Source organism: Panthera leo, chromosome C2 (assembly GCF_018350215.1).
Source record: "Panthera leo isolate Ple1 chromosome C2, P.leo_Ple1_pat1.1, whole genome shotgun sequence".
Classification (NCBI taxonomy): Eukaryota; Metazoa; Chordata; class Mammalia; order Carnivora; family Felidae; genus Panthera; species Panthera leo.
The window spans coordinates 31817577-31844354 of NC_056687.1; the positions used below are offsets into that span (position 1 = coordinate 31817577).

The following is a 26778-nucleotide window of genomic DNA, read 5'->3' on the forward strand; positions in this document are numbered from 1 at the left end:
ACTGTAGTTGACTTTTTTAATCTTTATTATTTATCTTCTATCTCCCATACTTAATGTAAAGTTCATAAGAACAGGAATTTTTATTGACTTGCTCGCTGATGCATCCCAACCAACTAGAACGGTGCCTGTCACGTGGTAGACATTCAATAAATACGTTCGATGAATAAATACATTTAAAATTGTGTCTGTAGCTATCATTTTGAGCACGGATTCTAAGATCTTTATTTATCTGTTGCCTCTGTAATATTCCAGCATCTTTTGTCATTTCATTTGCTAGTTTACTTTTAAAATATTTGGTATCTGAAATACAGAGGTTTCACTGTTTCCTATTTTTAATTTAAAAGGTTACTTCTGTATGGTAATACAGCAAGCTTTCCAAATGGACAGTTAGTTCAGTTTGTTAATTTTCAGTTGATAGCTTGTAATTTTTCAGTCCTGCCATAGAAACTTGCTATTTGTAACTATGGATTCCTTCCATTAGTTCCTGTTTGATAACTTGCTCTATCTAGGTTGTAAATCCATTTAGAACAACGACCAGCAATATTTTACGTGTGTGTGTGTGTGTGTGTGTGTGTGACAGAGAGAGAGAGAGAGAGAGAGAGAGAAAGAGTGAGAGACAGTCTGTACACGTGCCCATGTACAGAAGCTAGTGCAGTACACTTTGTATGCTATGGTTAAGATAAAAGCGAAAGTCTACAGTCATGAACATACACATGTAGAGAGCTGGTTCTATAATCAGGCCGTCCACATTTACCCATGAGAGAATGTTGTGATGCCCAGAGGCTGTTTCATGACTATCTGGGCTACAATTTAGATGGAATTCTCCTGGATGCAAAACCAGGCTCTGGTTTAATTCCTGAATCAAGTGAATTTCTTCCTTATGAAGACCTCCTAGCTTTCAATCTCTCAGGGACTGGCTTTGTTTCACAGGAATGAAAACAGCAAGCTAGCACGGGTACCTGGGAAGAAAAGGTTAGCACTCGATACCCAAATTTGTGCAGCACTGGTTAAAGGTGATCAACGTTTTTTAAAAAATCATTCTTTGTCATATACTAAATTCAGTAATTTTGTTCAGATGGTATGCTTCTTGGAGTATTTTACTCGTTTTTGTCTTTTCCAATTCCATCCACAACATCCAACTGTGCAAAGCCGAACACCCAGTAAGTTCATTCAATTTGAATTATAAAATGGTTTTGGTTGGAAGATTTTTGTTCTTACACGTTAAGCTAGATGTTGCTGGTTTGGGGAAAAAAATCATCTTATTATAGAAAATGCAGAAGCGTGGCTCACATACATATACCTTTTTTCAGCTCTTTTAAGCTGCCTGTCACATCAATTTCTGATTTCTCTGTGAATATATTAAAGTTCACTGAATAATAATTACAAAAAATCATAAATATAGGATTGAGGTTCATTTTAATTAGAGGGAAAAAATCTCTGTATTAACAAGCTACCCAGATTTCTTCTTTTATCTCAACATATTTTCCTGCAACTCGAGAGCTGAACTATGTTGAATTCACAACAACAACAAACAAACCTAACCTACAACAACTTATGAGCAAATGCTGTGTTCAGCAGGTTTTCAAATGAACACTTTCTCTTTGATAGTAACTGTTAACTAGCTATATTTCTTAATCTTCATAAATGCCATTGCTTAATTACTTTAACTCCTTTTAATCATCCGCTAAATCAGCAAGTTTGTCTTTCCCGGTTAACGTGCGCCCTCTGGTGTCCATTCACTGAGATGCAACAGCTCCAATCAACTGCTTTTGTATACAAACCAGCTCGGTTCCACAAGCACAGCGGAATGGTGTATTTCTAAAAGATTTGAACAAATTTCATCCTCAACTTCAACCTTTTATGCAAAGAAAGTGATGTCATTGAGGGGGCCAAGATGAGATACCTGTAATTTCCCTTAGGATCTACAAAACAAGCAGGATAGTTACCTCCCTCCACTGCTTACAGCTTCACCGCCTCTCTGATAAGTTACTAGAATATTACAAAAAAAAAAAAGAGAGAGAGAGAAAGAAATAATTAATAGACAGGTTTATGCTTAAATATCAAAAGCTATCACATCCATGAGCATCTTTCTTAAAATGGAATATTTTCTCCCTTTCTACTTAGAAGCATTAGAAAAACCATCACAGAAAGTAGATTTCTGATTCAACTAGTATTTTTTAAGATTGTATAACATTAAATATGTTACTCCTATTTTCTTAATGTGCCAATAAAGTTAAGAACTAAGTAAAAGCAAACTTCAGTGCACTCTTATTAAATATAACTATTATGCATTGCTACATTCCTATTCCCATAGTTTTCTACTTTAAATTATTAGATCGTATGATTTCATGATTATATATATATACGTGTGTGTATATATATATATATATATATACACACACGTATATATATATGTATATACACACACGTATATATATATACACACGTATATATATATACGTACGTACGTATATATATGTATATGTGTGTATATATACATATATATATACATGTATATATATATATACATATATATATATATGTATATGTGTGTATATATACATGTATATATATATATATATACACGTATACGTGTGTGTATATATATATATATATATATATATATATATACACACACGTATATATATATATAAACATATAAATACATATTTGGAATCTTAAATTTGGGGGAAAAAATGACTAGGCTATTTTCCCAGAAGAAGTACCAGAAAGACAAAGATAAATGTTCAAATAAACCTTCTCTCTCTCTACACACAAAGATATATGTCAAGTTGTGGCAGTTAATTAATACAACCTATTTTTTCTTGTGGCTTGTAGAACCCCTTCCCATTACATTTTCATCAGACATGTGTACATATAGTGAAACTATATTTTAATGTTCTTGGAAGCATTCTCAGCCCAATGAATTATGGGTATAAAAATTTAGCAATAACAAATACAGATTTGCACACAGTTAGGCAAGAGGTTAAGAAGATTAGCTTTTCTGTAAATACAGACACATTTTCTAAGAAGAAACATGTTTCTAAAAGCTGCCAAATTCTGCTACTTAGAAGAACTCCAAACGGGGAGTGTGTTAAGGAGAGATAACTGCTTCCAGTGATTACTTTAAATGGATTAAAACCGAGGAGGCAAGACTACAGGTACATCTTTTACTAAAAGGTGATGTGAAAGAAGAGGACCCACTTTGAAAGAAATTGAATAGAACAAAATATTAGGATTCTGACTTCAGGAAAATAAAAAGTTTTATCTTTCACATGTGCTGGGTATTTTGACTCCCTTTAAAAATGTTGATTCTGTGGACAGAGAATTGCAAGGGAGAAAGATTTTTGTTGGAAAACATAAAGGCTTAAGTTAAGGGTAAAAAAATGCACCGCCAAGTATGAAATAATCAATAAGATCATTAGCATGTTAAATCATGCTGAGGGTAGAAACAGAGTGTCTATCTAATGAAACACGTGCAAACAAGGCTAGGATGCGATGTGGAATCATGAATAAATAACTGTATTAAACGGATGAAAGGCAACACCAATCATTTCTACTTCAAATGCATGCCTGACATGAGTAAATGAAGGACCGTATTCCATTTTAAGTCCTTTCCCCCAACTAACGGCAGAAAATGAAATAAAAACAGAAACACAATAGTACAACACATGCCAAACCAACAAAGGAGAGGAGGAGGCTAAGTGCAAATATGTACCTGTTGGTGTGAAGGTAAAAGACGGGACTGAAAAATCAAAACAAAATATAAACCAGTTATTAAGCTGAAGAGAGAAAGGGAACACATCACATTAGTATAAATCAAGCAGACAGCTGAACATAAAACAAATGTAAATAACTAAGCCAGCAGTTCTGACGCTCTGATAGATGGATAAAACCAAATCTGAGGTTCAAAGAAGAGGCTTGTCTCTACAGGTACCATTTTGAAGCGTCTGGCATTCTAGTACAGCGGGGAGTCGTGCTGGGTTAGCCTGTGAATGACCCTGCATTTAGTGACAAGGATTTAGCTCCCGGCTTTAGTACAAACAGGAATCCTCTACTATTAATCATTTCTAAACATTGGTTGATGGATTCTCAAACAAGTATTATCAGGGTCTTGATTGAACCTTATCTAGAAATCTGAAAGTAAATGCTTATTAAAGTGAACTAATAGGTGGACTTAGGTATTCATTATTAAGAGAAGGAGAGAGACAGAGAGAGGGAGGGAGGGAAGGAAGGGAGGAAGGGAGGGAGGAAGGGAGGAAGGGAGGGAGGGAGGAAGGAAGGAAGGAAGGAGAGAGGGAGGGAGGGATGGAAAGAGGGAGGGATGGAGGAAAGGAAGGAAGGAGGGAGGAAGGAAGGGAGGGAGGAAGGGAGGGAATGAAGGGAGGGAGGAAGGGAGGGAATGAAGGGAGGGAAGGAAGGAAGGAAGGAAGGAAGGAAGGAAGGAAGGACAGAAGGAGGGAAGGAGGGAGGAAAAGAAGCAAAGAGGGACAGAAGGAGGGAAGGGAGGGAGAGAGGGAGGGAAGGAAGGAAAGAAGGAAGGAAGGAAGGAAGGACAGAAGGAGGGAGGGAGGGAGGGAGGAAAAGAAGCAAAGAGGGACAGAAGGAGGGAAGGGAGGGAGAGAGGGAGGGAAGGAAGGAAGGAAGGAGAGAGGGAGGGAGGGATGGAAAGAGGGAGGGATGGAGGAAAGGAAGGAAGGAGGGAGGAAGGAAGGAGGGAGGGAGGGAGGAAGGAGAGAGGGAGGGAGGGAGGGATGGAAGGAAGGAGGGAGGGAAGGAAGGAAGGAAGGGAGGGAGGAAGGGAGGGAGGAAGGGAGGGAGGAAGGGAGGGAATGAAGGGAGGGAATGAAGGGAGGGAATGAAGGGAGGGAAGGAGGGAAGGAAGGAAGGAAGGAAGGAAGGAAGGAAGGAATGAAGGAAGGAAGGACAGAAGGAGGGAGGGAGGGAGGGAGGAAAAGAAGCAAAGAGGGACAGAAGGAGGGAAGGGAGGGAGAGAGGGATGGAAAGAGGGAGGGATGGAGGAAAGGAAGGAAGGAGGGAGGAAGGAAGGAGGGAGGGAGGAAGGAGAGAGGGAGGGAGGGAGGGATGGAAGGAAGGAAGGAAGGAAGGAAGGAAGGAAGGGAGGAAGGGAGGGAGGAAGGGAGGGAGGAAGGGAGGGAATGAAGGGAGGGAAGGAGGGAAGGAAGGAAGGAAGGAAGGAAGGACAGAAGGAGGGAGGGAGGGAGGGAGGAAAAGAAGCAAAGAGGGACAGAAGGAGGGAAGGGAGGGAGAGAGGGAGGGAAGGAAGGAAGGAAGGAGAGAGGGAGGGAGGGATGGAAAGAGGGAGGGATGGAGGAAAGGAAGGATGGAGGGAGGAAGGAAGGGAGGGAGGAAGGGAGGGAATGAAGGGAGGGAGGAAGGGAGGGAATGAAGGGAGGGAAGGAAGGAAGGAAGGAAGGAAGGAAGGACAGAAGGAGGGAAGGAGGGAGGAAAAGAAGCAAAGAGGGACAGAAGGAGGGAAGGGAGGGAGAGAGGGAGGGAAGGAAGGAAGGAAGGACAGAAGGAGGGAGGGAGGGAGGGAGGGAGGAAAAGAAGCAAAGAGGGACAGAAGGAGGGAAGGGAGGGAGAGAGGGATGGAAAGAGGGAGGGATGGAGGAAAGGAAGGAAGGAGGGAGGAAGGAAGGAGGGAGGGAGGAAGGAAGGAGGGAGGGAGGGAGGGATGGAAGGAAGGAAGGAAGGAAGGAGGAAGGGAGGGAGGAAGGGAGGGAGGAAGGGAGGGAATGAAGGGAGGGAAGGAGGGAAGGAGGGAAGGAAGGAAGGAAGGAAGGAAGGACAGAAGGAGGGAGGGAGGGAGGGAGGGAGGGAGGGAGGAAAAGAAGCAAAGAGGGACAGAAGGAGGGAAGGGAGGGAGAGAGGGAGGGAAGGAAGGAAGGAAGGAGAGAGGGAGGGAGGGATGGAAAGAGGGAGGGATGGAGGAAAGGAAGGAAGGAGGGAGGAAGGAAGGAGGGAGGGAGGAAAGGAAGGAAGGAGGGAGGGAGGGAGGGAAGGGAGGGAAGGGAGGAAGGAGAGAGGGAGGGAGGGAGGGAAGGAAGGAGGGAGGGAGGAAAGGAAGGAAGGAAGGAAGGAGGGAGGGAGGGAGGGAAGGGAGGGAAGGGAGGAAGGAGAGAGGGAGGGAGGGAGGGAAGGAAGGAGGGAGGAGGGAAGGAAGGAAGGAGGGAGGAGGGAGGGAAGGAAGGAAAAGGGAAGGAAGAGAAAGAAGGAACAAAGAGAAAGAAATGAGGAAGAGAGGGAAGAAAGAAGGCAAGAGCGAACTGAAACAAAGAGAACCATAAAACTGAACTGCCAAGAAATGCCTGACACCTTATCACGTAAACAGTGTAATACTATGTTTTTATCATTGTGGAAATTTGTGAATGGGAAAAAATGGGTAGTTTTAAACTTTAATTTCTCTATTCTAGTTCACATGTAGAAGCCTTCTCCGAGTAGGCTGAGCAGTTTTTAAACGTCACCCCAGAAGCTAACAACACAACAATAACGCCCCACTGAAAGCCTTCGCTCTCTCTGCAGTTATAAATCTTCATCTCGTCAATAATGCCCGAAATTCAACTGCAGACCTCAAAAGTGGCAGCCTTGCCTCCCCCACTTTTCCTACCTCCTCCCAAATGCTGGGTGTTGGATAACACCACTAGTGTTTCTATGTCATTTCCTGGAGGGAGGGGGCTGACTCATTTCCCAAGCTCTTCACATGAATCGAAAGTAAACACTGACCTGGCAAAGACAGCAAGGGAACCTACGCTGCTTTCTTGAAGACTAAAGTTTGTGTCTGAGAAATCCTTAATTCACACAAACTAGAATATCGATTCCTTATCGTGGATCATCAAGTTGCCAAAAAATGTATTTTCCACTTCACATATGAATGTCTCCCAGAAATTTACTTTGGGATTAGAGCCTTTGCGGCTGCTAACTGTTAACGCTGGGGCATGCCGCACAATTGTCACTTTTCACCAAACCGTTTTATCTCTGAGCACACTAGAAGGAACAAAAACGACACCCTCAATGCCGTGTACCCAATTTACACACTGGCCTTCGTTTGGAGCACAGCCGCAGTCTCCCGGGCTGTGTTTTCTTTCAGTTAGGTCTTTTCAGAGAGTCAATGTAATTTAGCTACAATCAAAAGTTCAGAGTCATAGTAACAAGTCTTCATAAATAATAATAATAATAATAATAAAAGGTACATTGGAAAGTGAAGCTATTCAAGTGCCTGAGCATTAATCTGCAGTCATAAGGACATAGGGACAATATGAAAGGTCCTTGTCTGTACTCTTAGCTAACTGCCAACCCAGTTAAAGGAACTAAAGGAGAGATGAAAAGAAGTCCATCTAAGTGAAATTTTTACAGCCTGTACCCCAAAAAACAACTTAATTTTCAAAGCCTCTGATAATACAATAATCTCTTTTTACCCAGCGATGCTGGTGCACCGTGTGAATGCATGTGGAAAAGGGACATGGCATGTTCCAGCATAGGGTTTATCTACAGATAAATGGGGGCGGGGGGTGTTTAAAAATGCTCAGTGTCACCCAAAGTCACACTCTGGCTTGATGGTTTATAGGGCAATAGGTTCTTTCATGTCTATTTCTTTGAAATGCTTCATCTCGTTTTTTTCTTTTAATTACTGGCATTGTTTTGGCAGAGACAATTTAAGGTTTCAGGATGCACTTTTTTTTTTTTTTTTTGAATTGCATGGAAACAGAATTATGAAAAAGTGCCAACAAGGCAAAATGGGAAAGCTGAATCGAATGCTCACCAATTACATTTGTAATTATGTTCTATGATTTCTGCTTTAACACAAGCTAGTTAAAAGGACAATGATATTAGTTTAATAGGTTTTGCACAAAGAGCACATAGGCATCTGCCAGCATGCTTAAAGTACATTAGTGGAAGAAGAGAAATTTCAGAGAGGAAGTGGGTTTCATGTCACATATTTAGATTTCAAGACAATACAGAGCATTCAATTGTTATGACTGTACAGCTACAGCACCTTATGGCACTAAGAAGTACAAGATTCCCGGAGAATTCAAGAGAGTCCTCATCTGTGCGTTAATTAAATCACTTATCCTCTTCAAGTTGGATTTCAAAACACAGCTCCCAACACCCCTGCCCCTTCCCTGCCCCACGACACAGGGACACCCGCAAGCCCCTTCTCGGCATTGCCATTTAGTCAAAGGTTTTATATGGTGACACATGTGAGGGACATTGTCCTGCTTTGTATACATAATGAGCGCCAGCTCCCTTTGCAGTAACCTCCAAGCCCTCATTTTCCATTTCACAGGCAGGGATACTGACATTTTGCTTCATCTCTAGACAGAATACATATCTGAAAAAAAAAACATTTTTAAGGATGGTAATGCTGCAGCAAGTGTACCTACATAGAATGCTGCACACCCACAGGCAGGAGGCACATTAATTTATTTTTGCAGCACGGTGATGAAGTTGTGTGCACTCTTTCTTGCCAAGATCCCTTGTGACTGAGAGCACTAATATTTTAGACTGCTTCTCCAGGCTGTTTTATAAGTGTACAGGGACAGTCAAGAGAACTTCTCATTGAGAAAAGTTCTAGCTAGCACCACAAATTCTGACTTTGCCTATAACTGATTAGAGAAAGGGCTTAGCCAAGACACTTAGGAAATGTTCCCTTCAAAAATTCTGTTGACGTTTTTCTAAAGGGTGGTGATGGTGGAGGGAGGGGATGTGTTTATCGGTAATTCCCTTTAAATTTGCAGCAAAGCAAAAGTGTTGTGTTAGATTTGCATCTAAGCCCTATGACTAGGGTGAATGTGTAATGTGTCATATAAACCAGGACAGTTTTGAGAGCAAAAAAGGAGCAGTATAAATAATTTAGTTGGACTAAAGACATAAATTGGGCCTCTCCCCAGATAGCCAGAACCTTCACTCAAACTACCTATAGCCCATATCAGAGGCCCAGAATTGATTAATATATTTGTTCGGAAGGTGGGGGCAGGGAGGATTATTTGCCTGAGAACGTTCACAAATCTTATCAAAGGATAAAAAATACAAATCACCAGTGTACAGACTTCAAAGGCATGTATGGTGAAGGTGTCTGAAAATTCTTGGTGTACTCAGTTCATCCATACAATTGTAACTAACAGCAGCCAGGTAAACTTTTTCTTCTAAAACTATCAACACATTTGTAACGAAATCCCCATCGCTAATTAACGCCATATCGATATTCAACTCCGCAACTTTAAATACAGCAATAAAAAAATAAAATAAACACTCCTCTCTGCAAATGGAGGCACATCATTTAGCTGGGCATTCCATGTTCAGTAAGAAATAACTATTTGATAGATCATCAGAAAGAATCATAAAATAATTAGTTTACAAATAATGTCTTCAGCTTCACAAAAACAACAGCACTCCGTTTAAGCTCAGTGCAGAGCTTGTATTTATAATTCCTGGGACAACGAGGCTAAAACATTTCTTCAAGAATGTAAAACCACGGAGTAACTCCCCCAAAGCACAGGAGATGGTATAACAAACAAGGGTGGACCTACCTTGGTGAAATCTATTTTAAAGGAATTGAGCCTGAAACGGATAAACCCTTGTTGGAAGTGCTGCTAATCAAGAGGAGTCAATGGGTGGAGATGACAATACAATAAAAGCACTTTTGAAAATCTTTCTATATGAAAATAATTTACTACAGGAGATACATGGTCATGAATATTCTGGGGTCACAGATTAAAATCAGGAGTTACACAAACATATTACAAAATGGAAAACTTAGGAAAGGTAGTACCTTTTCTGATACCCGCGTAAGTACTAGTCAGCCCGTTTCTCTTCTTGCGGTGTCGATAAAGCCAGATGCTAAACACCATGAGGATGATCCAGCAGGCTGCCCCGATTCCGGCAATGAACGCTGGCTGCTTCACCACATCGGAGATCTGCTGAGCAAGGCTGACCTGGTCTTCAGGCGACACAGGGTTTCCATGAGAATCTGAAATGCCATCTTTGGATTAATGTGGGTTTAAAAGTCAATGAGACAACGAATGCATACTTATCTAAGGTGGCTATCATTACTTTGTCAATTTCTGAACAGTAATTTCTTTTATTCTATGACATCCACCTCTGTTAATTAAAATAGTCCAGGAGATTGTCAGCAAAATCATATTCACTTTATCTTCATACAAAACACATATGATGCGGTAATTTTATGGACTATATTTTAAAACAAAGACAATGGCACACAATTTCTATTTTTTACTCCAGAAAACTCTGCAGCTTATTGCTTAGATGAACTTTCACAGGTTAGTGCTGAGATAAATACAAAACTATAAATCTAAAAAGTGAAATATGTCAACAATAGTATATAAATAAGGAGTATCAAATAAGTTGTATAAAAAAGATATAAACTGTCTCAGACTTCTATAGGTTTTAAAATATTAACAAATAAAAGGTTATTTCCTCTTCTTAAGGCCTATATTGAAAAAAACAGTGTATACTTTCCTTGTCCCTATACCCCGATTGTATAGGCTATTATTTTAAGACTCTAAAATGTCTTATAAACACGTTATTTGGGCCTATGTTCAAAGGGTCTATAAAATTTAGTTTAATATAAAACCAAAGAAAAATTAAGATAATCTTACCACTGAAATAACTATGAATAATATTCCTATTTTTTAACAGTAATCTCTATACCCAACATGGGGCTTGACCTCACAACCCTGAGATCAAGAGTTGGATGGTCTACTGAATGAACGAACCAGGTGTCCCACATTTTTTTTTTCAAGTCATCTCTTTCTTTTTAAAATAATAGCCGTGATCAACAACAGATATAAGAACATTAAATATGGACAAGAACTATCAAGTGTTATCAAGCCAAGAAGGTTTGTGTTTTGTTATCTCAATCCAAGAATTTGAAATCGACGGCATTGATGGCTATTCAAATGTACTTATTTTTGCATTCATGTTTAAACCCACTGCGATTCATTGTCTAAGCCCACCATTCCGTCAAGTCACACAGAGCAGTTAGCAGAGTCTATGGAGAACTGGAAGTGCTGTGCTGTCATCAGAGCCATACCCTACTTCATGGGCTCTGACTTGATCGCAACACCAAGGTGGCCCAGTGGGCAGAATTCCCACCAGTGTCTACTTTTAATGTTCCTCCCCCACAACATCTGGTGAAACAAGAAGGGTTTGTCCATTTCATTAGGGCTGGTGCTTTCTTACAGTCGTCAAATTTCACTGGACTCTGAAAATGTTCTGGTAATGAAGCTGTTTTAAAATAGAAACATTTTGGGGCGCCTGGGTGGCTCAGTTGGTTGAGCGGCTGACTTCGGCTCAGGTCACGATCTCGCGGTCTGTGAGTTTGAGCCCCACGTTGGGCTCTGTGCTGACAGCTCAGAGCCCAGAGCCTGTTTCAGATTCTGTGTCTCCCTCTCTCTGACCCTCCCCTATTCATGCTCTGTCTCACCCTGTCTCAAAAATAAACGTTAAAAATAAAATAAAATAAAATAAAATAAAATAAAATAAAATAAAATAAAATAAAATAAAATAAAATAGAAACATTTGTTCTAATCCAAAATTCCACCCCCCCTTTTTTTTTCAGAAAAATAACCACGATAGCTTATTATCTAGGAATAACATTTCTCCAACAGAAAAAAAAAAATCTACAGACGATTTTTTTCTTATTAGATGATATTATGTCCCAATAAGACATTGGTTAGACAAATAAGCAGCATTCAGTGGCTAAGGAAACAATCTTGTGAAAGTGCCACCCCTTTCTATGTAAAATGGTAGCTACACTGCTACTCACAGGGGTGTGTGTGTGTGTGTGTGTGTGTGTGTGTGTGTCTGTGTGTGGTGTTATTATTATTTTTTTTTTACCTTTTTTTTTGAACAGAATCCCATATTATATTCTGTGGAGGGTCAAGCCGGAAAAGCCTATTTTTATAAATTCTCTCAGTTACCTGCTTTCAACAGTTTGTTGACTGAATGTTTCATTTCATGTTCCAGGCTCTTTTATCTACAGTTATCGTAAAAGCACTTCATCCTCTGCGAGTTCACCAAGCAGACCTATTCTTTTTTTTTTTTTTTTTCCTGATACACTTTTTGTATCTACTAAGTTTATAGATTTCATGGCTATTTGTGCAAGGTTAAGTTGGGTAGCTTCAGATTTTATGGAGACAGCTAAGAGAGGTTCCATGCAAGCGACCAGATGGGCTTAAGAGAATAAAGTGTGGTGTGACTAATGAATTAAAACGGCCACTCTGTATCTCAGTCTTTGTCTCACTGCAGCTGAGGCTATACTAAGATATGGAAAACTGGAACACATTTATAATTTCAAGAAAACCAATTTGACCCTCAAATCCCTTGATTTAAATCTTAAATAAATAAAATTACACATGGCCCTTTCCCAATTCAGCTCTGAAAACACAGGACTAAAATCACATGTTACAAAAGTAGGTAAGTGACATCAACAATGTATAAGGTCATCACAGTGTAACCTATAATATCAATTTTAATAAGTTAGTACTGACACTTCATAAAAGTGGGCAAGTGAGTAAAAGGTCTATACTGAGACTGTTTTTCCCTTATCTCACCTAAAATTGTATCAAGTAATTCTCTTAGTTTCCTGTATTACTTGGAATTTTGTAATAGATGATCCTGAAATAAATCATGAAACTATTTCCACCTAAAGGTTGCACACGTAATCACTGTTTAAAAAGATAATTCCCAACTCGAATTCTGGTCCATGGCTCTGGCGGATGGAGCAAGCTCCCTTCTGAAGGTTGGAATGTTATTGCCATAGCATAGAGTTTTCGGGAGGTAGCTCCCTCACCAGTGACTTCATTTTGTGGTGTTCCCATTCATCTATTTGGAATCACGGGACTTGAGTCCTGGGCAGGAGGCATGCACTATTTCTAGATCTGCACCATTAAATCCTCCCCTACACTATGTGTTTCTTTTTCTTTCTGCTGGCCTTGGGTCAACCTTGGAAGCTCCACATTAAATAAAGCTAAGCCTCATCAGCCCGTGACCCTCCACGTCTACAAGGAACAGGGTCCTACCCCACAATTACTGCACTTCAGGTGGACTTTATTGTGTTATACCACAGGAGTTCGGCAAGGACATCTACTAGAGAAGATAGCATTGTCTTAACAATGGAACAATGATAGTTTCCAAATTGAATGTAAAGCTTATACAACACAGTTTATTCAAAGCCAAATGTTTTTTAATTTTGTTTTGAAATAATGTCTTGAATGTCATCGATTATCATCCAAATGCAAAAATACTATGCACTTATCTGTGAAGTATAAAAAATGCATATATCTGATCCTTTTCCATAATTTAGAAACGGACATAAAATCTTATTAATGCTTAACTTGGGATCTGAAATGAACAGACACAATGTTGACTGGGCTCTCAGCATCTTTTGTAATTTAAATGTAGCCTCTTAATATTGACACTTTTCTTTTCCCTTTCCATTTATAGTTGTATTTGTTGCTGTTTTGTTATTATTTGCTTTACATTTTTCTAGTAACCATTTACTAATTTGTATTTTGTATTCATGCGACATTGACTACAGGAGACTGTTGTTACAATGCTTCTCTGTTAAGTTTTCTTTTTTTCTTTTAATTCATCTAACCACTTTTGAAGCACATATTGTATTTAACTATCTAAGTAATTAGCATATAACCATATTCCCATTCTCTTTGACATTTGAATCTATCTTTTGTTATAAAAAGCAATTAAAATTTTAAACAGACACCAAAAATGGGGTGCCTGGGTGGCTTGAGCCCAGGCTGCCTTGGCTGAGCATTTGGCTCTTGATCTCATAGTTTGTGGGATCGTGCCCCTCATCAGGCTCTGCACTGACAGTGTGGAGCCTGTTAGGGATTCTCTTTCTCTCCCTCTCTCTGCCTCTTCCCCACTCTCTCCTATCTCTCTCTCTCAATATAAATAACAACTTTAAAAAAAAAAACAACAGACACCAAAATGATAAATATAAGTTGCATATTGCTTAAACTTCTAATGCCTAGTGTAACTTTTTCATGGGAATTTATTTTTTTCATCCAAATCACTATAAATTCCGTGAATGTTCAGACTGTCTTTCTTACCCACTGAGGTATCCTTGGTTCTCAATTAATAGTATTTGTTGAATAGACCAAAAAAGAAAAGAAAAGGATAGAATTAGGATGACAATGAATGCTGACAGCCTTTGCTTGAAATATAATTTAAAATGTGTGCTCAGCTAAGTTTAAGTTTAGTTGTGATACATATTATATACATTTATGTAATCATAATATTATATGGTCTATTCTATATTTTTATAATTATATACTTGTATATATCTTTCTGCATTTATGAAATATATTGTTGCAGCTCTATTTCCAACAAACCAACCAACCAACAAAAAACAAAGGCAGGACAATGGATACAGCGACAGACTGTCAAAGTGGATCTGTACTGGCACTCACCTAACTGGATGAACTGTGGCTCGCTCTTCACCCCGGCCCCGGCCCCAGTGCTGGCTGCCACCTCTATGCTGTACCGGATCCCAGGAACCAGAGAAGGGATGACCACAGAAAAGGTGGAACCATCTACTGTCTTGTTTATATGATATCTAGTTTCATTGCCCAGACACCAAACCTTTAAGAAGAGAACAAGGAATGTTAAGCTGGTAAACTATTTAAGTGAACGCAAAGATCAGCATAGCATTTCAGTTTTAGACCCAGACCAAGTTCAGACTCATCATGAACCTAATATAGGATGCTGCAAAAGTCATTTTTCCCTAGGATCTAGTTCTGAGAGGCCTCTCCCCGTCAAACCTCAGGTTACCAGTACCTTCAAAACCTCTCTAAATTGTCTCATATACTTTGAAAGGATTATAATGGGAAAGTCTATACATTTTTGCTCAAAGACACAGGTTCTTATTATCAGTCCAAATCAACAGGGTGTTTTTTTCTTTTTAAACACCTAGAAATTATTTGCCAAAAAGGCTTTGCAAAAAGCTGTGTATAGCCAGATAAAGATCAATAACTTAATCTAAAGTACCTTTGTATAAATATGGCTATTTATAACAAAACTGGACAGGGGTACCTGGTTGACTCAATTACTGGAGCATGTGACTCTTGGTCTCTGGGTCCCAAGTTTGAGCCCCATGTTCGGTGTAGAGTTATAGAGTTTAGTGAAAAGTAAATAAATAAAACTGGATACAAGGAGAAAGGGTCTTCCTAGGAGTCTACTCAGCCTGTGGTGTGTGAGTCTTTGATAACATATATGAGACAATGAAAAATAACAACACATATTTGAAAGAAAAATATTCTTCCAATAAGAAAACTAGTGTATAGCTCAATAACTTTGATAAGGATATTTGTGATGGGAAATTATTTTAAGGAAATTAAGATATCTGAACTACACAGTAATCCTTAATTTAAATTTCACTAAAGGATTATTTAATCAGAGTGACCCTCAGCAATGTTCAAGAAGTAGGATATGGTGCATGACAGCATTTGGACTCAGTTGCCATAAGAAAATGGTCCATGGGGTAGTAAAACACACTCTCTATTCTTTACGATGTCCTCGAGCAAGATGTAGGATTAGTTTCAAGTAGCCTATTGTCTAAACTGTAATATGGAATGGGATTTAAAATAAACCCAAGAAAGAGTACCAGTGTCTCCTATCATGTAGGCAACCACCATTTATTTTTTTCTTTGGAGGTTAACATTATTTTAATATTGTTTCAATGCATAACACCAACAAATGGTCAGACTCTATACCAGGATCTGACCATTTGGAAATAAAGAGTCCTTTGTGATTTTTTCCTCCCCCAATTACATTACACAGCTGAACCAAAGCCACAAACTGATTTTGTACCAGTCAATCAGGTTTTCAAAGGCATTTTATTATTTTAAATTGACCATGAAGTTAAGTGAAATCCACCCTTTTGCATTTCTTCTGGAGAGAAATGAGCTTTGGCTCTTAGGGGAAAATGCCTACATTACACAATTTTACTTGAGAGCTGAGACATCACCTCATTTTAAATCCTTAATAATCTCTATAACAGTTCATTTTTCTGGACTGAACCATAGCATCCTGTCACTCCCCAGTATTCAGATAACCTTGATATTCATGAGAAAACACTTACATCGTAGAGACTAGTACCTTTTAATGACTCAATTACACTAGAAGATCTAATTTGAAATATCTTAGAACATTTGAGGGGCATTCACAGCACTATTTTAAATACTATAAAATGTCACCCTTTAAAAATATATGCAAATTTCATAACGAGGTTTTCAGTTTGTTTTTAAAAATCATTTTAAGAAAATATTAGACCTAAATTAAGCTCAGTATATCTAGTTGTTTTACAAACCAATTTGCTACTCAAAAGAACACTGATGGTCTTTATTTGGGTCTTACCAAGTGTGCACATTAGAATCACCTTGGAAAGATCTACCAAAATACATATGCAAGTGCCCTATCAGACCTACTGAATCAGAATCTCTCAGAATGGTGGTCAGGGACCTATACTTGGAAAATGAGTCCACAAGTGATTCTGATGTTGGTATGCAATTGCCTGTAGAAGATAAATGTGTTCACCTTTTTAACGTCATTTTCCTATCAATGGACACAGACTAAAATATTCACATATGTGAGATAAACTCGTATCACAGTTTAGATAGTAACTAGAAAAATACTCAGGTATCACGGGAATACAAAGCAGTATCTACGGAAATACATGTTTTGCAGTTAAAATTCTTTTAGTATGCAATATGTTTACACATATGTTGGAAAAAAAGACCTGTGAAAGCTATTTTCTATTGAGATTCCCCTGATTCAATCAATCACTTCTTCATTTATCATGGATCATTAAGCCTTTCCTATAATATAGATTCATTGATAGGCTACATCTCATGACCCTAAATTAGTTTTTATTGTACCTTGTCATGCTTGAAAATATTTGCTCAAAATCTATGTAAGACTCTTAAATTTAATGACTAAAGCCAATGACTTCACAGATAAAAATAATTGTCAGAATATTAGATTAAGCCACTTGACATCTTATATTTTTAAAATTCATTTAAACATACATAAATTTATAACTGAATCTCCTCTGAGACAGGACATTTTCCTTTGAAACTAAAACACAGTTTATAGAAAAAAAAAATTTGTGCACCTCAAAATAAGTTTTCCAACTTAGCTCCAAAGTTCGAAAATTTCAAATATGTTGAAAAAAACATAAAGCAAACCATGTTTAATAGAATTTGACTCATAGGTAATTCATGGGGCAACCAAATCCTGCAAAATATATTCAAGGTATTTTTTTAAGGTAAAAAAATTACTTTTTTATTAGCATTCATACTTGCTGTTTGTGTGAAATTACATGGACCTATAGATTTTGTGACCATATAGATTACTTCTTTTAAATTAACTGTTTCTTCAAATGGCTGAAGAAAGAATTATTCCACAATTACTGAAAAGGAAAGTGTTTTTCAAATAATTTTACATGTTGCTCCATTGACCAGCAGATGGCGCCAAATATCCACAATTTAAACACGCTTTTTCTGTGTGTGTGTTTTTTGTGGGTTTTTTTTGTTTTTGTTTTTGTTTTTTTTTTTTGGTAGGGGGAGAAGGGTGTCCATCAGTAAATTACTATATATGTATTACCTTATACTCTTGGACCATTCCGTTTTGAGTGTCTTCTGGAGGCGCCTGCCAACTAACAAGAATTGCAGTTCCATTTCCATCATTCTTTGACACAGTTACACTTTGGGGTGGGGCACTGGGTGCTATTAAATTATTTTAAAAAGTAGGTTATGAATATATTAGAGAACACTGGAAGCAGACACAACATTTAAAGTCAAGTAGTCACTATATAAAATCTATGTCAATATATGCATATGTCTCATCCAAGTCTGAATCGTCCCAAATGATTTAAGTGTCTCCTCAATATTGCTAACTCTTTAGCTATTGAGAATTTTCCATAACCAAAGTTACATAGATTATCTCCACAAAATATGCCAGGAAAATTCTTGTTTCTCCTACCCTATAACCTTAGTCTCATGTTCTCCCTACAAGCGTTCCAAACTATAAAGGTATACATTAATCACCCATGACATTAACTATATCCTTATCATTTATGTAATCAAAGTAATGAACACATTTTACAGAAAATTCTGGTTTTATTAAAGAATATGTTTGTGACATTTAACCTTTCTGTAAATAAGGGTTTAAAATTCCAGTTATAGAGTAGCCTATCATACTGGTTTTTCTAGAGCTGAGCAGTTTCCATAGACATGAGGCATAAGCATAAAATGCTAACCCCAGAAAGTCCTGGAAAAACCAAGTCAATACTCACCTTATTTATAAATCATTACTCAAAGTAACATTCAATCAGTGAATAGAAGATAATTAATGGAAAGTCAAGCACATTGAGAGCAAGTTTATCTTTAAATGTGAGTTTTAGTTCTGAACAATTGAGTATGTCCTATATATGCCATTAAGTAACACACAGTTGAGTCCACATTTGCACATTTTTACAGAGGCCACTATTAAAGCAAGTCATATGTTATGGAATTTTGGTCTTTAGAAGCTCTAACTGAACAAATTCTATTAGGAAAATATAATGTTCAATATCAAGACAGTTAATAATCAGTGTCAGTATTAACATTAACATTTCTTCAATTAAGTTAATAAAAACCTAACAAATATATTGCAGAGCACAGTAATCACACATTTCATACTTGCCTTCTTCTAAGGTCTTTGCAAACTTAATTTCACTATCTGCTCCTTGAAATTCATTAAAAAAAGGACGAGCCTTAATTTCATAGTTGACTCCCTTTTTGAGATCAGGGATAACCACGCTATTTTTGGTTGGGGTCCTCACTTCAAAAACTAACCACTCCGATTCACCATGGTTGGCTCCTGATGGCCGATAAAGAATTTTATATCCTTGAATATACTGAGATTGTTGGTCCACCTATTAAAAGGACAAATAAAAATGTAACCATTTATATCTTTTTATTGGTTTATTTAAAAATTATGAAAATTAAATGTAACAAAATGCAAAAAATTCTACCTGGCTTTACTTTATAGTTTTCTAGTTTATATAAGATAGAATACTAAAAATGAGTCACTATCATTTATAATGTATTCACTTTTCAGCTTAATATATTAATATTAGATATTAATTTCTATGGTTTGTGCAGAAATGTTAGGCATCATGACAGTTCTGTGATAGACATCTAGAGATATGTCAGGACCAAAAGGATGAGAAAATGTGTTTCACCACTTTCTAATTTCAAACATTTACTTAATACTACCTAGAAATATTTCTAAGTTTAAAAAAATTATGTGGTAATGATCCTATCACAAGTTATATATTTATAATTAATATTCTGTGTTTCTTTTCTTTGAGAATGATAAAGTTTACTATTACAGTATAATAGAAAATACAACATGAAACTTTTTTTTGTTTAAAGCCAGTGCACAGCTACTATAATAAACAATACTTACATTATAAAGTTGTCATTGGTGGAAAAGTGGTCAACTATATGTGTGTGTGTGGGTGTGTGTGTGTATATATATATATATATATATGTAACTATATATATATAACTATATATATAACTATATATAAATATAACTATATATAGTTTATATATATATAACTATATATAAACTATATATATATAACTATATATATAACTATATATGTAACTATATATATAAAACTATACACATGTAACTATATATATAACTATATATATAAAACTACATATAACTATAACTATATATATAACTATATATATATATATATATGTATATATATATATATATATATATAGTTATAAGCAATCTGTTCCATAAATACATTTTTTTCATATAATGATCCCCCAGGAGTCATCTTATTAAAACTGAAATCAAATATTGCAACAATGACTCACTGTCCAGTGTACTTCGATTGAAGAGGAAGAAAGGATGGTGGGGTTGTGCAGGTGCAGTACAACATTTCCCAATTCTCTCTGGACCTGCTTGTGATCTACTCCCTGACTTGTTGGGGGAACATCTGCAACAATCCAAGAAGATTGTGTTACATCCTCCACAATGTAACTGACTTGAATGAAAACATAGTGAAACAATCCTTTCATGCATGGCAACTCTCAGAAAAGAAGAATCATTCCAACTGTGAAGTTAACCCGTTATACAGAAGAAAATAGGAACAGCTTGACGTTTTCATTAGCAAGTAGATGATGGGAGGGAGGGAGGGAGGGAGGAAGAGAGAGAGAGAGAGAGTGAGAGAGAGAGAGAGAGAGAGAGAGAACAGCAGAGGACAAGTAGAAAGCAAGAAAGAGCAGGAAGCAAAAATAACTATGACACAAAGCAGCATCTGAGGGCGCCTCCTACCATGTAATGATGGCTTTCTTGCCAAGCATGAGAGTTGGTGCAATCCCTCTGAGTTTGTTACAAAATTCTACAGTAATCTTGTGTATGCAAGAAAGGATCCAGAAATTGCAAGAGTGGATGAGAAATGAAAAGAATGGAAATGTGGAAGTATAAAGCAAGCACAAAAAGAAAATAGACACCTCACATCTTATACGATGAATTTAGATACCCTCCCCAAAAAGATACATGGTAAGTTATTAGTACCTACAATGGTGGATAGAGAAGCCACCAGTGGAATGGAATGGAATAAAATGAAATAGAGTACAGAAGAGAAGAGAAGAGAAGAGAAGAGAAGAGAAGAGAAGAGAAGAGAAGAGAGAAGAAGAAGAAGAAGAAGAAGAAGAAGAAGAAGAAGAAGAAAAACAAGAAAAAGAAAAAAGAAAAAGAAAAGAACAAAATAAATCTGATGAGGAAAGAGCACTTAACATCTATTTAACTGATGGTTTGCTTTGGTTCACTTATTGTATCACTGTACAGAAGGTTTAATAAAAAGTTCTCAATCTCAAGAACACCAAAATTTAAGAAAGGAGACCTCAAACAAAGTAAGAATTAAACTACTACAAGTGTTCATTTATGTTGCACTTTATTTTTCCCCAAAAAGGAGGGGCTTTGTTCAAGTTACTAAAGTCTCTACTCAATAAAAATTGCCCATTTCTCAAAAGGTTTTCCAAATACATACATTTTGCTTTGATTATAATAATAAAAGGGAATACAGGGTGAAGCAGGAAAGAAAATAAATAATTTTTTGTGGCCAGAATTCTTTTTCTCATAGTATTATATGTTGGCATATACATTCCAGAATATTGACTATCCCATAAACAACAGAAATGATAATTTTAGTTTTCCAAATTTTAGTTTCAGTCTTTAAAGAGCTTACTCTGAAGAAGAAGCAAAAGATATGTATATTAAGAATGAGGCTGTCCAGTATTACACTGTATGTTAACTAGAATTTAAATTAAACCTTGAAATGACAAAAAAATGAGGTTGCCAAGGTCTGATGGACTCCATGGAAGGCAAGCGAACAGAAGACAGATCGAGAGTGCTATTTCACACTCTTAGATACAATACTCTTGACTGTACATATATCGGGCCTATCAATTAAGCTTATAAAGAAGCAAGATGAGAAAAACAATGGAGATAATATTGGCTTCTCATACTTTATCATCACTACAAATATCTTTGGCTAACACTGGCCCTCAGGCAACTGATTATCACAGCGTTCAGATGAAAAGCACTTATCTGTCACCCTTCCATCTCAGGACCTCTCTCTTCCCTTTGGGTTTCTATTGCTCCCATGACTCCAACTACCATCTATCTCTAGGATAAGAGCGAAGTCCTGGGAATAAGACAGACTTGGGTTTGCACCCAACTCAGCAACTGATCAGCCATTTCACTATTTTTCTGTTTTCTCATATGTTAAATGGCACTACCGATGGTGGCGACTGAATTTCGCCACTGAAATTCGTTAAGTCATATGAAGAGAACTGAATTTCGTTAAGTCATATGAAGTCCTCGTCTTGAAGGCAGGTATTGGGTTAATCTGTGTGAACCCAGAACACCTAGCACGGAGCCATACATACAGAATGTGTTCAACAAACACTGGGTGAGTTAAAGGGAATTACTTCATGAAAAACACATCATTATGTCAGCTTCTAAACACCTCCTCTCATATGTAAGCTTCTATCCTCAGGTGTTTTTGAATTGATCCTGTTACTGTTCTTGCTTGTCCTCTTTCTTCTCTTGGGAAAAAAAAGAAAAGGATTATAATGTAAAAGGTCCTTCCGAGCATTCAGAATTAAACTGGGAGGAAATTTTAGATTGTAATTCTATCCAGTTGCTTCCCAAGTGTTGGAATTTATACACAGTCTCTGAAGAGAGACGACCCAGGCCCCGCTTCATTATTTACAACGACTGAGTTCTTATTATCTATACCATACCCATGCTGTACATGCTGTGTCGCTGGACCTATTCTTCAAAGATAGGGCTCAGAATACTATGCAAACAGGACACATGGACGAAGCACAGTGGTTACAGGAGTGGCAAGCCCAGCATGCCAGCAACGGCCCACACACCCACTACTCGCCCGTGACTCACGGCATCTTCCTTGCAGCATCAAATCCTGTTCTGGGGAAGAGACATCTCGATAGCTGTGTGACAAGGCTCTAAGCCTGGCTGTGAAACGGATCCACCTGAGTCCTGAACTGGAAACTAGGCCTTGTACCTTTAACTGCGACCCAACTCCTTCATAGGAATCCCTCTTTGGGGAAGACTTATTTTTGCAGCCATGTTACTGAAATGGCTACAGACACTATGACTGTTCTCTTAGGAATCAATTTCCAACCAATAGCAGCCTAACCTTCAGCTGGGCTTCAGGGCATCTCAAACGCAGTCCAAGAACTAGACAACGAAACCTTCCGCAATGTTACGTCTACTCCTTGGACTTGTTTTGGCAGCCCCACCAAGTATCCTCACTGTCCTCCTCTTAAAAGTCTACCTGAAAACGTAGCGCTCAAGAGGAGCACATCATTCCATTCATAATCTGACCAGTTCAGGGTAAAGGGAGGAGATGACTTGATCCAGACGTAGTTCTGCTAATGCCAGCTAAGACTACGTGTGTTCTTTTGGCAAATACAACACTCAATTGGTCAGAGGTGTTTTAACGGACTTCAAAACACTGAACTCTGTCTGCCCCCACCACCCTGACACACATGTACTCCCCCTTTAGGCCTGGGGTCCTCAGTTTGTCTTTCTACAGCTAACTTTTAAAACGTTAAGTTTTAAATTCGCTCCATTAATCTTAATCTTGTCAGTGCTGACCCATCACTTCAGTCTGTTGAGATATATTTAATTCTGATGCTCTCATTCTGCAATCTCGTCTTTCTCAGTGTTATGGCATCTGCAAAGGTTATCAACTTCCTTTATTTTTAGTCCAGACAGTGAAAGAAACACGCGTCCAGTAACAAATTCCTACAGCGTAAAACAGAAACGAGATCTGAGTCTTGGGTGCTCATAAGCTGATGAATCCTTGTCCAAACCTGTGGAGTACGGATTTTAGCCGCATGTTTTAGGTGAGGAAGCTGAAGCTCAGGACAAACTAACTGGCTCAGGGCTGCAGAGCTAACAGGTTCAGGAGATGAGACAGAGACTCCTGATTTCAAAACCGTATGCCTACCTCACTGTACCTCCAGTCTTCCCACTGACAGGGGTTCATCCCACTTACGTTGCTCCACTAAGGCAGTTAAAATGTAAAAAGGCTTAAGTTAATTTTCAGATTAAACGTTAATTGCCACATCAGTTACAAATAAGGACGTTTATTACAAGACAATTCACAGGAGTAGGTAATTGAGTAGCAGTCAGTCAAAACTTTCACTTAGAGGAGTCTCCTAGGTAGAGACCCGTGTACTGGGGACAGAAATTTAAATTCATTTTACAGCTGTCAAAGGGTCTGCATTCTTTATAAATGTGTATCTAATATTGAAAACCTCAAACTGCATTAAGGCAAGATCCAAGAGTCCTAGCGTTCCTGATGAGGTGAATCATCAGAGCAAATATAGGCATTTGGGTGTGTTGGACTCATACAGCAAGAGACAAATGTGGGCACGTTCTGCAACTCCATTTGCTTTCTCCGTAAATTCTAGAACAAAAGGTCCCTCAACAGAGATTCCTTATACACTCATTAGAAAAGACAAAACATGCAAAATGGTTGGCAGACCCTCTCTAAAATCAGGAAAAAGTAGTTCAAGTCTTCCAATTTTGTGTGCACAACTCATTTCTATCACTTTAAGTGACATTTTTTCCTTTGAAAAGGTACAACTCAAGATTGAGACATCACGATTCCTCTGTCTGTTGAGAAAATAACTGTCTATTTCTAATCACTACCATCTAGAATCATCTTTCTTTTTTAATATAAGGATAACCATACTTTAATTACGATGACAATATATCTTTTAAAAAGTTAAAGCTTGATTCAAATCATCTTTTTATTCATCATGTAAATTTTACTCTTCTTAAAGCTTTAAAATAACAAGTGGAGTATGGTGGTGGATAGGAGATAACCTGCTGAAAGCTAAACACGATTTTTATTCATAAAAGATAGTAAAAAGCAGTACATCTAGAATGTGGCCCAAGTAAGCAGATTTCTAATTTCAAATGTTTTTTAGAAGTAGCTTCTACATATTCACTTTCCTTTTATCTGTTTCTTTAACCCAGCCTTGACCAAATATACATGACATCATTTAAAAGTTTAATATATCACAGCTCATATAATTGACAATGAAAGACAGGCCAGACAATGTACAGACCTAAATTATTTTTCCCCATGCTTTATAGGAGGTTGACTGCACAGCTGAATTAAGAACAAATGCAAGTTTATCTTCCAAATCTCTCTTAAACTTGCCTGATTTTCCACAAAATATTACTTGACTAGTGTTGTGATATTCAAAACTCATCCAGAAATTCATGAGCGCTAATCTCAACACAGGTGAAATTGACTCAATCTTAAACACAATTATTATGTGATTAAGATTTTACACCCACATATAACCATATCGAAAAATCAAGAAATCGAATATAATACAAAAATACATAGTATTTTTATCTCATTAGATTATGATTCTATAAAATGGGAAACCTGCTCTTTCTTATCAATCTTATCTTGGAGTATGTGGTACAGAAAACAATAAAGTTTGCAGACAGTGTGTTTGTGTATTAAAAATTAATTGAGCAACTCGAAGAACAGATCTATATTATGTATGCAATTGTAGCATTATGCAGTACAAATTACTGGCTTATAAAATTACATCTAAGGACAAGTAGGTGTCACAAGGTTGAGTAAATCAGTATTTACCTTGCGTTTTCACTGGATCTGATATCTGGCTTGGATCACTAATTCCATATGCATTTGCTGCTCTCACAAGGAAAAGGTAAATTGCATTAGGTTTTAGTCCTTTAATGGCGAATGTTTCCGTTTTCACATTCTCTGCTACAGTCTGCCAGCTGCTACCAGATGCGTGGCTGAGGAAAGATACACAAGTTAGAACATGCATATTTAATGGTAAACCAAAAAAACAAAACAAAACAAAAAGACCAACTAGGAAACATCATCTTTACTCTACCTGAAGGCTTCTATAATGTAAGATGTTGGAGTTGCACCTGAATTCAAATTTGGTTGCCATGACAAGGTTACCGTATTTCTGCTGACATCTGTAACTTCAGGTTTTGAGGGGGCACTAGGGATTAAATTTGGGTCAGTGGGTCTTGGAGGCTGAACTGGAACTCCAAATTCTAATCAAAGGGCAAAAGAGGACAGATGTTTACACATACACAGATAACCATGTAAAGGTAGATTACACAATTATACACCTCTTCAGGCATCAGAACATCCACTTTGTCCATTTGCCAGTAAATAAACAACCTCCTTTTACGCTTTAAGGCAAAAATGCTATCTAATTTACCTTGGACTTCAATGTAAGCACTCCATGTTGCCTCACCACTGGGGGTCGATGCAATGCAGGTGTACCGACCTGTGTCACCCAGCTGAGAAGACAGAAAATAAATATTTGGAACAATCGAGAGCTCAATGGGCTGGAAAAGCAATGATAGGTTTGTATATGTCCCATGAATATGGATAACTACATTAAAATTCAATAACTAGAAACTTCCTCTTAACTGAATATATTTTTATTGAATGTAAAGGAAAATATTACATGAATACAGAAAATAAGATTTTATATGGTTATTTTAATTGCATAACAAAAATATAATGTGTAATTGCTTTACCTTATCACTATTTTCAGTGTCAGGGACAATAAACAATGAGGTATTCAAATTCAGAGCATTAATTTTAATTACTAAATTATATCTTCATATTCAATGTCACGTGGTAATCCTCATAAAGTTTAGCCAATGACTATTCTTGCCATTTCATATTTTATTAGGGTTACATCCATGTGTCTATCTGAGATAAACATATATTATAGAAAAAGGATAAACACAAAATGATTTCTTCTCAAAGTATTCACTCTTTTTTCCCATTTTATTTTATTTTTTTCAACCTGTGACTGAAGGCAATTTTAATAAGTATAAGGTCAAACCTCAGCTGGAATGAATGGTCTCTTTCCCTTCTCAAGACTGAATGCCAGAAAACAAACCGGGGTCACATCTTCAGCTTTAAAATTATCACTAGTGGGGGTGCCTGGGTGGCTCAGTTGGTTAAGCATCCAACTTCGGCTCAGGTCATGATGTCACGGTCCATGGGTTCGAGCCCCGTGTTGGGCTCCGTGCTGACAGCTCAGAGCCTGAAGTCTGCTTCGGATTCTGTGTCTCCCTCTCTCT

At 37.6% G+C, this 26778-nt stretch overlaps 1 protein-coding gene across 4 annotated transcripts in view; it reads right to left on the reverse strand.

Moving 5' to 3' along the window:
• Positions 1-26778, reverse strand: part of ROBO1 (roundabout guidance receptor 1) — a 401546-nt gene that overhangs the window by 45780 nt on the left and 328988 nt on the right. For 2 of the 4 annotated variants that reach the window (XM_042955683.1, XM_042955681.1), the window contains exons 11-20: positions 25899-25980; positions 25560-25728; positions 25292-25458; positions 19947-20068; positions 18748-18979; positions 17668-17789; positions 14475-14646; positions 9794-9991; positions 3719-3745; positions 1947-1989 (exon numbers count right to left, since the gene is read on the reverse strand). In XM_042955683.1, coding sequence (XP_042811617.1) covers positions 1947-1989; positions 3719-3745; positions 9794-9991; positions 14475-14646; positions 17668-17789; positions 18748-18979; positions 19947-20068; positions 25292-25458; positions 25560-25728; positions 25899-25980 — 1334 coding nt within the window. The remainder of the gene's footprint in view (positions 1-1946; positions 1990-3718; positions 3746-9793; positions 9992-14474; positions 14647-17667; positions 17790-18747; positions 18980-19946; positions 20069-25291; positions 25459-25559; positions 25729-25898; positions 25981-26778) is intronic. The other 2 variants (XM_042955684.1, XM_042955682.1) reach the window with 1 other exon arrangement.